Source organism: Mustelus asterias, chromosome 13 (genome assembly GCF_964213995.1).
Source record: "Mustelus asterias chromosome 13, sMusAst1.hap1.1, whole genome shotgun sequence".
NCBI classification, from domain to species: Eukaryota; Metazoa; Chordata; class Chondrichthyes; order Carcharhiniformes; family Triakidae; genus Mustelus; species Mustelus asterias.
Window position 1 is genome coordinate 9,387,120 of NC_135813.1, and position 14,136 is coordinate 9,401,255.

The following is a 14,136-nucleotide window of genomic DNA, read 5'->3' on the forward strand; positions in this document are numbered from 1 at the left end:
CAATTCTTTAATTTAGGATATCCAATTTTATCAGCCTTAAAACTAGGCCCTGTTTATATCACCACAGATGATTGGCAAAAGAGGCAAAGCTGTCATTGGTGAGGGCGGTACAGTGGTTAGCACTGCTGCCTCACAGCCCCAGGGACCTGGGTTCGATTCCTGGCTTGGGTCACTGTCTGTGTGGAGTCTGCACGTTCTCCCCGTGTCTGCGTGGGTTTCCTCCGGGTGCTCCGGTTTCCTCCCACAGTCCAAAAGACGTGCTGGTTAGATGAATTGGCCATGCTAAATTCTCCCTCAGTGTACAGTCCAAAGATGTGCGGGTTTAGGTGGATTGGACATGCTAAATTGCCCCTTAGTGTCAGGGGGACTAGCTATGGTGAATGCATGGGATTATGGGGATAGGGCGTGGGTGAGATTGTGGTTGGTGCAGACTCGATGGGCTGAATGGCCTCCTTTTGCACTGCAGGATTTTATGACACTAAGAAGTCTCACAACACCAGGTTAAAGTCCAACAGGTTTATTTGGAATCACAAGATTTCGGAGCGACGCTCCTTCAGCAGGTGAGTGTCAGAGTGCCGCTCCTTCCCCAGACTCACCTGAGGAAGGAGCAGAGCTCCGGAAGCTCGTGATTCCAAAAAAACCTGTTGGACCTGGTGTTGTGGGACTTCTCACTTGTGCCCATCCCAGTCCAACGCCGGCGTCTCCACATCTTGGCGACAGTGGGGGAGGCTGTGAGGGAGACGGCGGTAATGCCAATGGGGTAGGACCTCCGAGACCTGGGCTAATGCTCTGGTTCGAGATCCCATCACAGCAGCTGGTGGAGTTTAAATTCAAGTAAGAAAATAAATCTGCAATACAAAGCTAGTCCCAGGAATGGGACCAATGTAATGTACAATCAAGAGGACTTTCGCAGTAACTTCATTGCGGTGTTAACGTAAGCCTACGTGTGACACTAATAAATAAACTTAAAACTAATGATGACCATGTCAACTGTCCTTGTCGGAAAGACCCGGGATAACTAAATTAGCAGCTCTGTGGGAATAGAGTGCAGGAATGGGACTGGCTGGATTGGACTGCAAAGAGACAGCATGGACTCAACGGGCCGAACGTCCTCCTCCTTTCGGGCAATGACACCAACAGCAGGTTTTATCCCACTGGCGGAATCCTCACCAACATCGCTGGACTGTTGAATGGTTTGCCGCACTTTCTGGCCCCGCCCCTACCTCCTGGCCCCACCCCCACCCCCTGGTCCCACCCACCTTTCAGCCCCACCCACTGCCTGGCCCCACCCCCTCTGTGACGGAATGGTGAAGTGCCACCCTGCGGCATGGTAGCACAGTGGTTAGCACTGCTGCTTCACAGCTCCAGGGACCTGGGTTCGATTTCCGGCTTGGGTCACTGTCTGTGTGGAGTTTGCACATTCTCCTCGTGTCTGCATGGGTTTCCTCCGGGTACTCCTGTTTCCTCCCACAGTCCAAAGATGTGCGGGTTAGGTTGATTGGCCATGCTAAAATTGCCCCTTAGTGTCCTGAGATGTGTAGGTTAGAGGGATTAGCGGGTAAATATGTAGGGATATGGGGGTAGGGCCTGGGTGGGATTGTGGTTGGTGCAGACTCGATGGGCCGAATGGCCCCCTTCTGCACTGTAGGGTTTCTATGATTCTATGACACCCCAGGCATTTCTCTCTGGTGTCCTTTTCGATATATAACATCAATAAGCCCGCCCACACTCAACATCATCACAAACAGTTTACCTGGTCCTTACCCCAATAACAACCCCTTCCCCCTCCCCCGCCACACCTCCCCCTCCTCACCCCAGACGGGGGATATGGGGGGTCTTTGTCTTTTTCTTCCCCAAAGCTACGAGGCCACAAGTGTAAAGCGGCGCAGATCCTCTTCCAGCCTACAGGTGGCAGACTGCTCCCAGCAACACAAATGGAGCGGCGGGGGTTAAATTTGTCAAACTCCTGCCCCGTCCAGGTTCACTAATGTCCTGTTAGGGAAGGAAATCTGCCGTCCTTACCTGGTCTGGCCTACATGTGACTCTGGAGCCTCAGTAATGTGGTTGACGCTTAACTGCCCTCTGAAACGGCCCAGTGAGACGCTCAGTTCAAAATGTAATAAGGGATGGGCAATAAATGTTCACAAAATAATTTTTTTAAAAAGCATTTTGACGCAGTGAGTTATCGCGACTTGGAATGTGCTGCCTGAAAAGTTTAAAAGTTAAAGTTTATTTATTAGTGTCGCAAGTAGGCTTACATTAACACTGCAATGAAGTTACTGTGAAAATCCCCGAGTCGCCACACTCCGGTGCCTGTTCGGGTACACTGAGGGAGAATTTAGCACGGCCAATGCACCCTAACCAGCACGTCTTTCAGACTGTGGGAGGAAACCGGAGCACCCGGAGGAAACCCACGTGGGGAGAATGTGCAAACTCCACACAGACAGACACCCAAGCTGGGAATTGAACCCAGGTCCCTGGCGCTGTGAGGCAGCAGTGCTAATCACTGTGCCACCGTGCCGCCCCCCCTCCCCCCCAAGGGTGGTGTAAACAGATTCAATTGTGACTTTCTAAAGGGAATTGGATAAATAGTTGACAGGAAAGAAAGATTACAAACCTTGGAAGGGAGCGGAAAATGCGCTCTGCAAAAGATGGGCCGAATGGCCTCCTGTTCTGTATCTATGACTTTCAATGGTTATTTCTGCTCCCGTGTGACAGTGTATCTCTTGTTGCAGATCGACTGTTTTATATCTACACCTCAGGAACAACTGGCATGCCCAAGGCAGCTATTGTTGTCCACAGCAGGTAAGGACCCATGTCTTGAGGATGTCTAAAGATCAAATGACCCTTGTAGAGAGCCAGCACAGACTAGATGGGCCGAATAGCCTCCCACAATGCTGCAACGATTCTATGTTTCTATTTTTTGCTCCCCTGCCAGCTGGCTTTCCCTTTATAGCTGCCCCCTTCCCTCCTTTATTCTTCCGACAGGGAGAGCAGATGCGCTCACAGCAGAGTTCCCTCAGTGACCTTGAGCTGCCAGTGCTGAGAGGCTGCTTTCAGTCCCGTGCCCTGCCGCTGTGCCAATCCAGCGATAGCGGGCGCCCCCCTCCGATAGTGTGAGGAGCCACTCTTCCACCAGGGCTGGACGGGACAGGGGTTTGACAGATTTAACCCCCGCCGCTCCATTTGTGTTGCTCGGAGCAGTCTGCCACCTGTAGGCTGGAAGAGGATCTGCGCCGCTTTACACTTGCGGCCTCGTAGCTTTGGGGAAGAAAAAGACAAAGACCCCCATATTCCCCCGTCTGGGGTGAGGAGGGGGAGGTGTGGCGGGGGAGGGGGGGTTTATTATTGGAGTAAGGACCAGGTAATCTGTTTGTGATGATGTTGAGTGTGGGCGGGCTTATTGATGTTATATATCGAAAAGGACACCAGAGAGAAATGCCTGGGGTGTCACAGGGTGGCACTTCACCATTCTGTCACAGAGGGGGTGGGGCCAGGCAGTGGGTGGGGCTGAAAGCTGGGCGGGACCAGGGGGTGGGGTGGGGCCAGGAGGTAGGGGTGGGGCCAGAAAGTGCAGCAAACCATTCAACAGTCCAGCGATGTTGGTGAGAATTCCGCCAGTGGGATAAAACCTGCTGTTGGTGTCATTGCCCGACAGGAGGAGGACGTTCGGCCCGTTGAGTCCATGCTGTCTCTTTGCAGTCCAATCCAGCCAGTCCCATTCCTGCACTCTATTCCCACAGAGCTGCTAATTTAGTTATCCCCGGGTCTCCGTCCAATTTCCTTTTGAAATCGTTAATCACCTCCCGCCGCTTGTCTGCAGTAAATTCCAGGTCATGGCCACTCACTGGGTAACCTGGTTGTTCCCGTACCCTCACCCGCTGCCCGATACCTTAAATCTGTCCACTCCAGCCCGTGCCCCATGGTCACAACTTTATTTTTATTACCTTATCTAAAGCTGTGACAATCTGGAGACCTTGAGACGCCTCATTTTCTTCCAGTGTGGCCATGAAGATCATCTTCGTGCACCTGAGAGGGCAGACAGGCCCTTGGTTTAAAGACTCATCATGAAAGATGCCACCTCAGACACTGATGCGCTCCAGTGGCTGGCAGCACCAGTCTAGATTTGGCACTCGCTCTCTGACACGGCAGGGGTGGGGTGGGGTGGTGGCAGGGGGGGGGGGGGTGTTGGGAGGGGGGGGGAGTCTGCTCCCACCAAGCTGACCGTCACCTAATGTTGTCTGCAGTTACCCATTCCTTACAATGGGAACACCTCACCCGGCAAACTCTACCAATGCGATGCGGCAGAGGGAGGTGGAGAACATTCCGGGAGGATTACCAATTGAGGATTTGAATCATCCATTCCCTGCCAAAAAAATGAACCTGTCCAAGCCTTGCACTTTTTTAGAATTACCCGGGAGCTTATAGATCCCTGTTGCTTTCTCCGTGGCAAAGCCTCTGCCAATCAGTGTGGACTTGCCAACCAACCACCCGTTTCATCTGCAGTATAAATCGTTGCGAGTGTTTGAAATTTGGTGGTATTGCATTTGTCCTGATGAGTGGAGGGTGAAAAACTTCGACAACCTGTCTCTCTTTTCAGCGATATTCTAGAATTTGAATTGCATCCTGAATTTTCTCTCTCCCATCCAGGTATTACCGAATGGCAGCTTTGGTTTATTACGGTTACCGTATGCGTGCCGATGACATTGTCTATGACTGTTTGCCTCTCTACCACTCTGCAGGTAACCTGGGGGAGGCACTGGGGGAGTTTGGGGTACAGGGAGGGAGAGAGTGCAGCTCCCAGTAAACACTGTCACTCACCAGTCAGTCAGCAACACGTTGGCATAGTAGTTAGCACTGCTGCCTCACAACGCCAGGGTTCAATTCCCGGCTTGGGTCACTGTCTGTGTGGAGTCTCACGTTCTCCCCGTGTCTGCGTGGGTTTCCTCTGGGTGGTCTGGTTTCCTCCCACAGTCCGAAAGACGTGCTGGTTAGGTGCATTGACCCGAACAAGCGCTGGAGTGTGGCGACTGGGGGAATTTCACAGTAACTTCATTGCAGTGTTAATGTAAGCCTACTTGTGACATTAATAAATAAACTTTTACTTTAAATACCTGAACCCAAACATGGCTTTCTTTTCATTGCACCATGCTACTTAGAACAAAGACCAGGGCGGCACGGTGGCACAGTGGTTAGCACTGCTGCCTCACAGCGCCAGGGACCCGGGTTTGATTCCCAGCTTGGGTCACTGTCTGTGTGGAGTTTACACATTCTCCCCATGTCTGCGTGGGTTTCCTCCGGATGCCCCAGTTTCCTCCCATAGTCCGAGATGTGCTGGTTAGGTGGATTGGCCGTGCTAAATTCTCTCTGTGTAACCGAACAGGCACCAGAGTGTGGCGACTAGGGGATTTTCACAGTAACTTCATTGCGGTGTTAATGTAAGCCTACTTGTGACACTAATAAATTAACTTTAACTATTAGAGTCATAAGAGTCATAGAGCAATACAGCACGGAAACAGGTCCTTCGGCCCAACCTGTCCATGCCAACCATGGTGCCCTCCCAGCTAGTCCCAATTGCCCACATTTGACCCAATTCCCTCTAAGCCTTTCCCATCCATGTATTTATCCAAATGCTTTTTAAATGTTGCTGTTGAACCTGCCTCAACCACTTTCTCTGGCAGCTCATTCCATACACACACCGCCCTCTGCGTGAAGAAGTTGCCACTCAGGTCACTTTCAAATCTTTCCCGCCTCACCCTAAAGCTTTGCCCCCTAGTTTTGGACTCCCCTTCCCTAGGAAAAAGACAATATGCGTTCGTTGAAAGTTTTTAATCCCTCGTGTTTTTTTCTGACAAATTTCGCATCCTCCGCTGTAAGGGTAGATACTGAGAGGATGTTTCCCCCTCCTCTGGGAACCTAGAACTAGGGGGCAGAATTTCAGAATGAGGGGTGGAATTTTACAGCCCCTTCCCAGTGAGGCTGGGACCAGAAAATACAGTGAGTCACTTAAAAACCTATCAACTCTGGCGGGAATGGAAAATCGCACTGGCAGGAGGGCTGGAAAAGTTCGCCCAAGGAACCTACCATTTAAGATGGTGAAGAAGAAGAATTTCTTCTCTCTCTTATCTTTGAAATTCTCTAGCTCAGAGAGCTGTGGAGGCTGGGTCATCGGATCTGTTCAAGGCCAGCACGGTGGCACAGTGGTTAGCGCTGCTGCCTCACAGCACCAGGGACCCGGGTTCGATTCCAGCCTTGGTTCTGTGTCTGCGTGGGTTTCCTCCGGGTGCTCCGGTTTCCTCCCACAGTCTAAAGGTGTGCAGGTTAGGTGAATTGGCCATGCTAAATTGCCCCTCAGTGACCCAAGTTGTGTAGGTTGGGGGATTGGTGGGGTTATAGGGATAGGGTGGGATGGTGAGCCTGAGTATGATGTTCTATCAGAGAGTTGGTGCAGACTCGATGGGCTGAATGGCCTATCCCTGCCCCTACATTCTTCTGATTGGGGGATTGGCCTATATCGCTCAGTGAGACCAGCCAAGGTTGTCTACATTCCGTGTTCCGGAGCCTCAGTGAAATATCACTGGGCCGCTAAAACCAATCGTTGCCTTTCAACACCGTTGGTTTCTGATTATAAAAAATGTCGCAGTTGGGAAAGAACAGACTGTTTGACAGTCAAAAATCATCCAATCAGATAACAGAGTCTGTCTGCTGTCCAATTGGTTGTGGGATTGCTCTGTCCCCATGGGAACGGACATGTTGGGTAATGAATGGTGAGAGTGTGGGAGGGAGAGGGAGGGAGGGAGAGTAGGATGGTGAGGCAGGAAAGGAAGGAGAGTGAGGGAGGGAGAGTGAGTGAGGGAGGGAGGGAGAGTGAGGGAGGGAGGGAGAGTAGGGTGGTGAAGGAGGGAGAGTGAGGGAGGGAGGGAGAGTAGGGTGGTGAAGGAGGGAGGGTGAGGCAGGGAGAATAGGGCAGTGAGGGTGGAAAGGAGGAAGAGTGAGTGAGGGAGGGAGAGTAGGGTGGTGAAGGAGGGAGGGTGAGGCAGGAAAGGAAGGAGAGTGAGGCAGGGAGAATAGGGCAGTGAGGGTGGAAAGGAGGAAGAGTGAGTGAGGGAGGGAGAGTGGGGCGGTGAGGGAAGGAGGGAGAGTGAGGGAGTTTGGAACTGAAGATTCGGGCCTGAAGATGGACTCTCTGCTCCTTTCCTGCTGTTTAGCTTCCTGCGTGCTGAGCGCTGTGGCTCCAACACTGCCACACTCATGTTTAGAAACCGAATCCCGTGTCACTGATCCAGTCATTCTTCCTTTCCTAGGGAATATCGTGGGGGTAGGGCAGTGTCTCCTCCACGGATTGACTGTTGTCATCAGGAAAAAGTTCTCCGCCTCTCGCTTTTGGGACGACTGTGTCAAGTACAGGTGCACGGTGAGTGAACGTTCTGTGAAGATATCAGCCCGGGTTTGACACTGACACCCTGGTGTTTATAGAAATGCCAGAAAATGGACGATGCAGAGGAGGCCATTCAGCCCCCTAAACTTGGGCAGTTAGAAATGAACTCGAGCTTAAACCCCATCCCTCTCAACACTGTTAAAGGCTGCAATTGTACCCCAGGCCCTATCTGCCGTTTATACCCCCATAAGCACAGACCCCGGGGCAGTGGAGTGGCAATGGGGGAGGGGGCAGGGCAGGGCAGTGAGGAGTCTGGGCACAGGAGTGGCAATGCCACTCACGTTGTTCCACCCCTCGTAACCTGCACAGGTCAGTTCATTTCCCAGTGATCCAGGTGATAATACTTTCACCCCCGGTCTGTACAGCTCACCCTAACGACACCTTTATTTATCCTGTGAGATCTCAGCTCTCCATTTAACTGCTGCCGTCTTTGTCAGTGAGACTATAACATCGTAAACATGGCACAGTGCAAAGGTGGAGTTTATTTCGGGGTTCTATAGCCACCTTGCTGCCACAAAATGGGCGAGTGGCAGCTTTATCTCTTGACCTCTTAGTTGGGAACGTAGGAACAAGAGACGACCATTCAGCCCCTCCGACTCATTCTACGATTCTCCCCCAACTAATCTCCTCAATGGCCCAGTTTGGATTTTATGGTTATTTTCCTTTGTTCTGGACTCCCCCACAACAGTGGGAAAAGTTACTCTTTACCGAAAGAGAAAATGCTGGAAAATCTCAGCAGGTCTGGCAGCATCTCCCTCCCTCAATCTCCCTCCTTCCCTCCCTCATTGCCTCACCACCCTACTCTCCCTCCCTCAATCTCCCTCCTTCCCTCCCTCACTGCCTCACCACCCTACTCTCCCTCCCTCAATCTCCCTCCTTCCCTCCCTCACTGCCTCACCACCCTACTCTCCCTCCCTCACTCTCCCTCCTTCCCTCCCTCACTGCCTCACCACCCTACTCTCCCTCCCTCACTCTCCCTCCTTCCCTCCCTCACTGCCTCACCACCCTACTCTCCCTCCCTCAATCTCCCTCCTTCCCTCCCTCACTGCCTCACCACCCTACTCTCCCTCCCTCACTCTCCCTCCTTCCCTCCCTCACTGCCTCACCACCCTACTCTCCCTCCCTCACTCTCCCTCCTTCCCTCCCTCACTGCCTCACCACCCTACTCTCCCTCCCTCACTCTCCCTCCTTCCCTCCCTCACTGCCTCACCACCCTACTCTCCCTCCCTCACTCTCCCTCCTTCCCTCCCTCACTGCCTCACCACCCTACTCTCCCTCCCTCACTCTCCCTCCTTCCCTCCCTCACTGCCTCACCACCCTACTCTCCCTCCCTCAATCTCCCTCCTTCCCTCCCTCACTGCCTCACCCCCCTACTCTCCCTCCCTCACTCTCCCTCCTTCCCTCCCTCACTGCCTCACCACCCTACTCTCCCTCCCTCACTCTCCCTCCTTCCCTTCCTCACTGCCCTTCTCTCCCTCCTTCCCTCCCTCACTGCCTCACCACCCTACTCTCCCTCCCTCACTCTCCCTCCTTCCCTTCCTCACTGCCCTTCTCTCCCTCCTTCCCTCCCTCACTGCCTCACCACCCTACTCTCCCTCCCTCACTCTCCCTCCCCCTCCTTCCCTCCCTCCCCCTCTTCCCTCCCTCACTGCCTCACCATCCTACTCTCCCTCCCTCACTCTCCCTCCTTCCCTCCCTCACCACCCTTCTCTCCCTCCTTCCCTTCCTCACTGCCTCACCACTCTATTCTCCCTCCTTCCCTCACTGCCTCACTCTCCCTCCTTCCCTCTCCCTCCCACACTCTCCTCCCTCTCTTCCTCCTCCCTCTCTCCCTCATCCCTCTCTCTCCCTCCTCCCTCCCACACTCTCACCACCAAAGCTTTGACAAAGGACCATCTGGACTCGAAACGTCAGCTCTTTTCTCTCCTTACAGATGCTGCCAGACCTGCTGAGATTTTCCAGCATTTTCTCTTTTGGTTTCAGATTCCAGCATCCGCAGTAATTTGCTTTTACTCTTTATCTATCTTATTATATCAGTTCTTACAAAAATTGGAAAATTCTCCATCAAACCAACCGACATCTTTTTGCTGTGTGTTTTTTGAGGCCCAGAATAAGTGATTGTCCCTCTTCTGGTATTCCATTTATTCATCCCCGGGACTCCGCATCAGGCTCCTGACAATGATTTTTTTCCTTCCCTTTATTCTTTCACGGGAAGTGGGGCATCGCTGGAAAGGCCAACATTTGTTGTCCTTCTTGAGTTGCCCTTGAACTGATGGGCTTGCTTGGCCATTTCAGAGGGCAGCTAAGGGTCAGGCAGGTTCTAGGGAATTTCTATATTCCCGAGTGGCACGATGGCACAGTGGTGAGCACTGCTGCCTCACAGCGCCAGGGACTCGGGTTCGATTCCAGCCTCGGGTCACTGTCTGTGTGGAGTTTGCACATTCTCCCCGTGTCTGCGTGGGTTTCCTCCGGGTGCTCCGGTTTCCTCCCGCAATCCAAAGATGTACGGGTTAGGTACATTGGCCATGCTAAACTGACCTTTAGTGTCGGGGGGGATTAGCAGGGTAAATATGTGGGGGGTTGCGGGAATACGGCCCGGATGGGATTGTGATCGGTGCAGACTCGAGGGGCCGAATAGCCTCCTTCTGCACTGTAGGGATTCTATGACATTGGTGCTGTTTAGTTTGTGGTGTGTCGGTTGCTTTGAGGCACTGATTTGGAGCACAGTGGTTAGCACTGCTGCCTCACAGCGCCAGGGACCCGGGTTCGATTCCCGGCTCGGGTCACTGTCTGTGTGGAGTTTGCACATTCTCCCCGTGTCTGCGTGGGTTTCCTCCGGGCGCTCCAGTTTCCTCCCACAGTCCGAATGACGTGCTGGTTAGGGCGCATTGACTGTACTAAATTCTCCCTCAGTGTACCCGAACGGGCGCCGGAGTGTGGCGACTGGGGGATTTTCACAGTAACTTCATCGCGGTGTTAATGTCAGCCTTACTTGTGCCACTAATAAATAAACTTTACTTTTACTTTTTACTTCACCCTCCTCTCTCCGCAGATTGTCCAGTATATCGGGGAGATTTGCCGCTACCTGCTGAGCCAACCAGTGCGGGCAGTGGAGCGGCAGCACTGTGTACAAATGGCCCTCGGGAACGGCCTGCGGCCCTCCATCTGGGAGGACTTCACCTCCCGCTTCCACATCCCACAGGTGGCGGAGTTCTACGGAGCCACGGAATGCAACTGCAGCCTGGGAAACTTCGACAACAAGGTGCTGGGAAAGAGGGGGAGGCGCGTGGGTCCGGCCGGGTTGGGGGAGGGGGTGAGGCAGACACTGTTTTATGGCCACCTGTCCCGATATATATTCTTCCTTTCTGATTCCATGTTTATTTTTGCCTAATTGACTCTTGAGGGGCAGCTTGGAATATTTTTGCCTGTTGGAGGATGATTGCCAGTTGGTGGACATGAATATTTTTAGTAACTCATCTCTTATCTGAACTCTGCACGGGGTTCAGTTTTCTTTTATTTGGACCTCTACAGGAGGCTACAGTTAGTAAGTGTGCGTGTGTGTGTGTGTCTGTGTTTGTGTGTTTGAATGTAATAATGGTGTGTTGTATGGAGCTCCGGGAATTGTGTGGTTGTCTGGGACCCGCAGGATGCCAGCCTGTGGTTTTAAAGTTATTGTCTCTTCTTTCCTTTGTAGATTGGTGCCTGTGGGTTTAATAGCCGCATTCTTCCCTTTGTCTACCCGATCCGATTGGTTAAGGTAGATGAGGATACGATGGAGCTAATTCGAGGCCGCGATGGTGTCTGCATCCCCTGTAAACCAGGTATATCAGCAGCATCCAGTAACTCAGCAACTGCTGGTTAGTCGATCAGTCCTTGACCAAAATATGATCCAAATCCCCCTGGTGTTAAAATAGAAAATCCCTCCTGTGCTGAGTAAGAGATCAGTGTCACTGAGGCTAGAGTGTATGTCTGTGTCTGTGTCTGTGTGTGTGTGTGTGTGGGCGTGGGCGTGCATGTGTGTTTGTGGGCGTGCATGTGTGTTTGGGGGTGTGCATGTGTGTGGACATGTGTGTTTGTGGGCGTGCATGTGTGTGGACGTGTGTTTGTGGGCGTGCATGTGTGTGGACATGTGTGTTTGTGGGCGTGCATGTGTGTGGACATGTGTGTTTGTGGGTGTGCATGTGTGTGGACATGTGTCTTTGTGGGCGTGCATGTGTGTGGACATGTTTGTGGGCGTGCATGTGTGTGGACATGTGTTTGTGGGCGTGCATGTGTGTGGACACGTGTGTTTGTGGGTGTGCATGTGTGTGGACACGCGTGTTTGTGGGTGTGCATGTGTGTGGACACGTGTGTTTGTGGGTGTGCATGTGTGTGGACATGTGTGTTTGTGGGCGTGCATGTGTGTGGACATGTGTGTTTGTGGGTGTGCATGTGTGTGGACATGTGTGTTTGTGGGTGTGCATGTGTGTTTGTGGGCGTGCATGTGTGTGCGCACATGTGTGTTTGTGGGCTTGTTTGTGTGAGCATACGTGCGTATGCGTGTGTGTGAGTGTGTGTGAGTGTGTGCTAACACCATTACGATCTGCTGTGATGCCACCCTCAGTCAAATAGTCAGTCTAGATACACACAAGAAAAATGGAACCCTTAGGGTGGGAATTTATGGCCCTACTCGTCCCGAAACCGTAAAATCCCGCCTGAGGTCAACGGACCTTTCCATGATCCGCCCCTCGCCCGCTCCGATTCCCGTGGCAGGCGGGACGGTAAAATTCTGGCCTTAGCCTCGGTACAAGAACGTTGGAACATTCCCGATCCCCCCCCCGGCAATGGATTAGGGCCGAGAGGACGATAGGGAATCAACATCCTGGTGATTACCACAAACTTAGGGATGGGTTTTCTTTGGGGGGGGGACTACTTAAAAAAAGGTTCTGTTACAGCGATAACTGGGATGACCCTGGATTTTAATGGACTGCCCCGGCTTTGAGATGGTTGTCTTGTGTCCTGGGCTGTTCCGCTTGCCTGGTTGGGCGCAGCTCCAACAACACTCACGAAACTCGACACCATCCAGGACAGAGCAGCCCACTTGACTGGCACCCCCATCCACCACCTTCAACATTCACTCCTACCCACTAGCGACACCCAGAGGCAGCAGTGTGTACCATCTACAACATGCACTGCAGCAGTTCACCGAGGCTCCTCCAGTCGCTGCTTCAAAACCTGTGACCATTACCATCTAGAAGGACAAGGGGCAGCAGATATTGGGAGCACCACCACCTGCAAATTCCCCACCGAACCACTCACCATCCTGACTTGGAAATATTCCTTCACTGTCACTAGCAGCACCGTGGGTGTACCTACACCTCAGAGACTGCAGCAGCTCAAGAGGGCAACTCACCACCACCTTCACAAGGGCAATTAGGGATGGGCAATAAATGCTGACTTAGCCAACGACAGTCATATCCCATGAATGAAATATATTGAGTACAAAAGTTGGCAAATCATATTGCAGCTATATAAAACATTGGTTAGGCCGCATTTGGAGTATTGTGTGCAGTTCTGGTCACCACTCTACCAGAAAGACGTGGAAGCTTTGGAGAAAATGCAAAGAAGGTTCACCAGGATGTTGCCTGGTCTCGAGGGTGTCGGCTATGAGGAGAGTTTGAATAAACTAGGATTGTTTTCACTGGAAAGACGGAGGCTGAGGGGAGACCTGATAAAGGACTACAAAATTATGAGGGGCACAGACAGGGTGGATCGTCGGAGGCTTTTTCCCCAGGGTGGAAGTGTCAATTACAAGGGGGCACAGGTTCAAGGTGAGAGGGGGGGAAAGCTTAAGGGAGATGTGCGGGGGAAGTTTTTCACGCAGAGAGTTGTCGGTGCCTGGAACGTGCTGCCAGAGGAAGTGGTAGAAGCGGGCACATTAGCAAGAGACATCTGGATGGGTTCATGAATAGGGAGGGAATAGAGGAATATGGACTGAGTAAGGGCAGAAGGGTTTTTTAAAGTTAGGGCATCATAACCAACACGGGCCTGGAGGGCCGAAGGGCCTGTTCCTGTGCGGTAATTATGTTTGTTCTCTGAAAGAAAATAAAGTAAGAGGATTGTCTCTACTTCTGAACAAAATGAGGTTTCTTTAACTTGCAGTTTTAAAATCCAACCCTGCCTGAGTAACAAATGAGGTGCGTGGTTCAGTCAGATCCTGAAAGCAGGAGGGATTTTACCAGCAAAACATGTCCACTCCCCGTCTCGCTTCCAGCGGGAAGCTCTTCCCAGGGCCACGGTCTGATTGGTAGCTTTGTTTCCCTCTGCTCAGGTGAACCGGGCCAGCTGGTTGGTCGGATTGTCCAGAACGACCCCCTGCGGCGGTTTGACGGGTATGTGAACGAGTCAGCCACGACTAAAAAGATCGCCCACGACGTCTTCAAGAAGGGGGATGCTGCATACCTCTCGGGTAAGAGGGCGCGGGTAGCGAGGGGAGGGGATTGTGAGGGTTTCCATTCACCGCCCCGCGTCCCCCAGAATCCCAGGGGGACGAACATTGAGCTCGTCCAAGCTGTCAGCCAAGGGGAGGTGATGGCCTAGTGGTATTATCACTAAACTATTTATCCAGAAACTCAGCTAATGTTCTGGGGACACGGGTTCAAATCCCGCCACGGCAGATGGTGGAATTTGAATTCAATAAAAGATATCTGGAATTAAGA

At 52.3% G+C, this 14,136-nt stretch overlaps 1 protein-coding gene across 1 annotated transcript in view; it reads left to right on the plus strand.

Moving 5' to 3' along the window:
* LOC144503078 (long-chain fatty acid transport protein 4-like) overlaps nt 1-14,136 on the plus strand; it is a 76,404-nt gene that overhangs the window by 50,318 nt on the left and 11,950 nt on the right. Inside the window, exons 4-9 of the mRNA XM_078227578.1 lie at nt 2,736-2,805; nt 4,651-4,742; nt 7,305-7,414; nt 10,491-10,700; nt 11,133-11,259; nt 13,749-13,886. Coding sequence (XP_078083704.1) covers nt 2,736-2,805; nt 4,651-4,742; nt 7,305-7,414; nt 10,491-10,700; nt 11,133-11,259; nt 13,749-13,886 — 747 coding nt within the window. The remainder of the gene's footprint in view (nt 1-2,735; nt 2,806-4,650; nt 4,743-7,304; nt 7,415-10,490; nt 10,701-11,132; nt 11,260-13,748; nt 13,887-14,136) is intronic.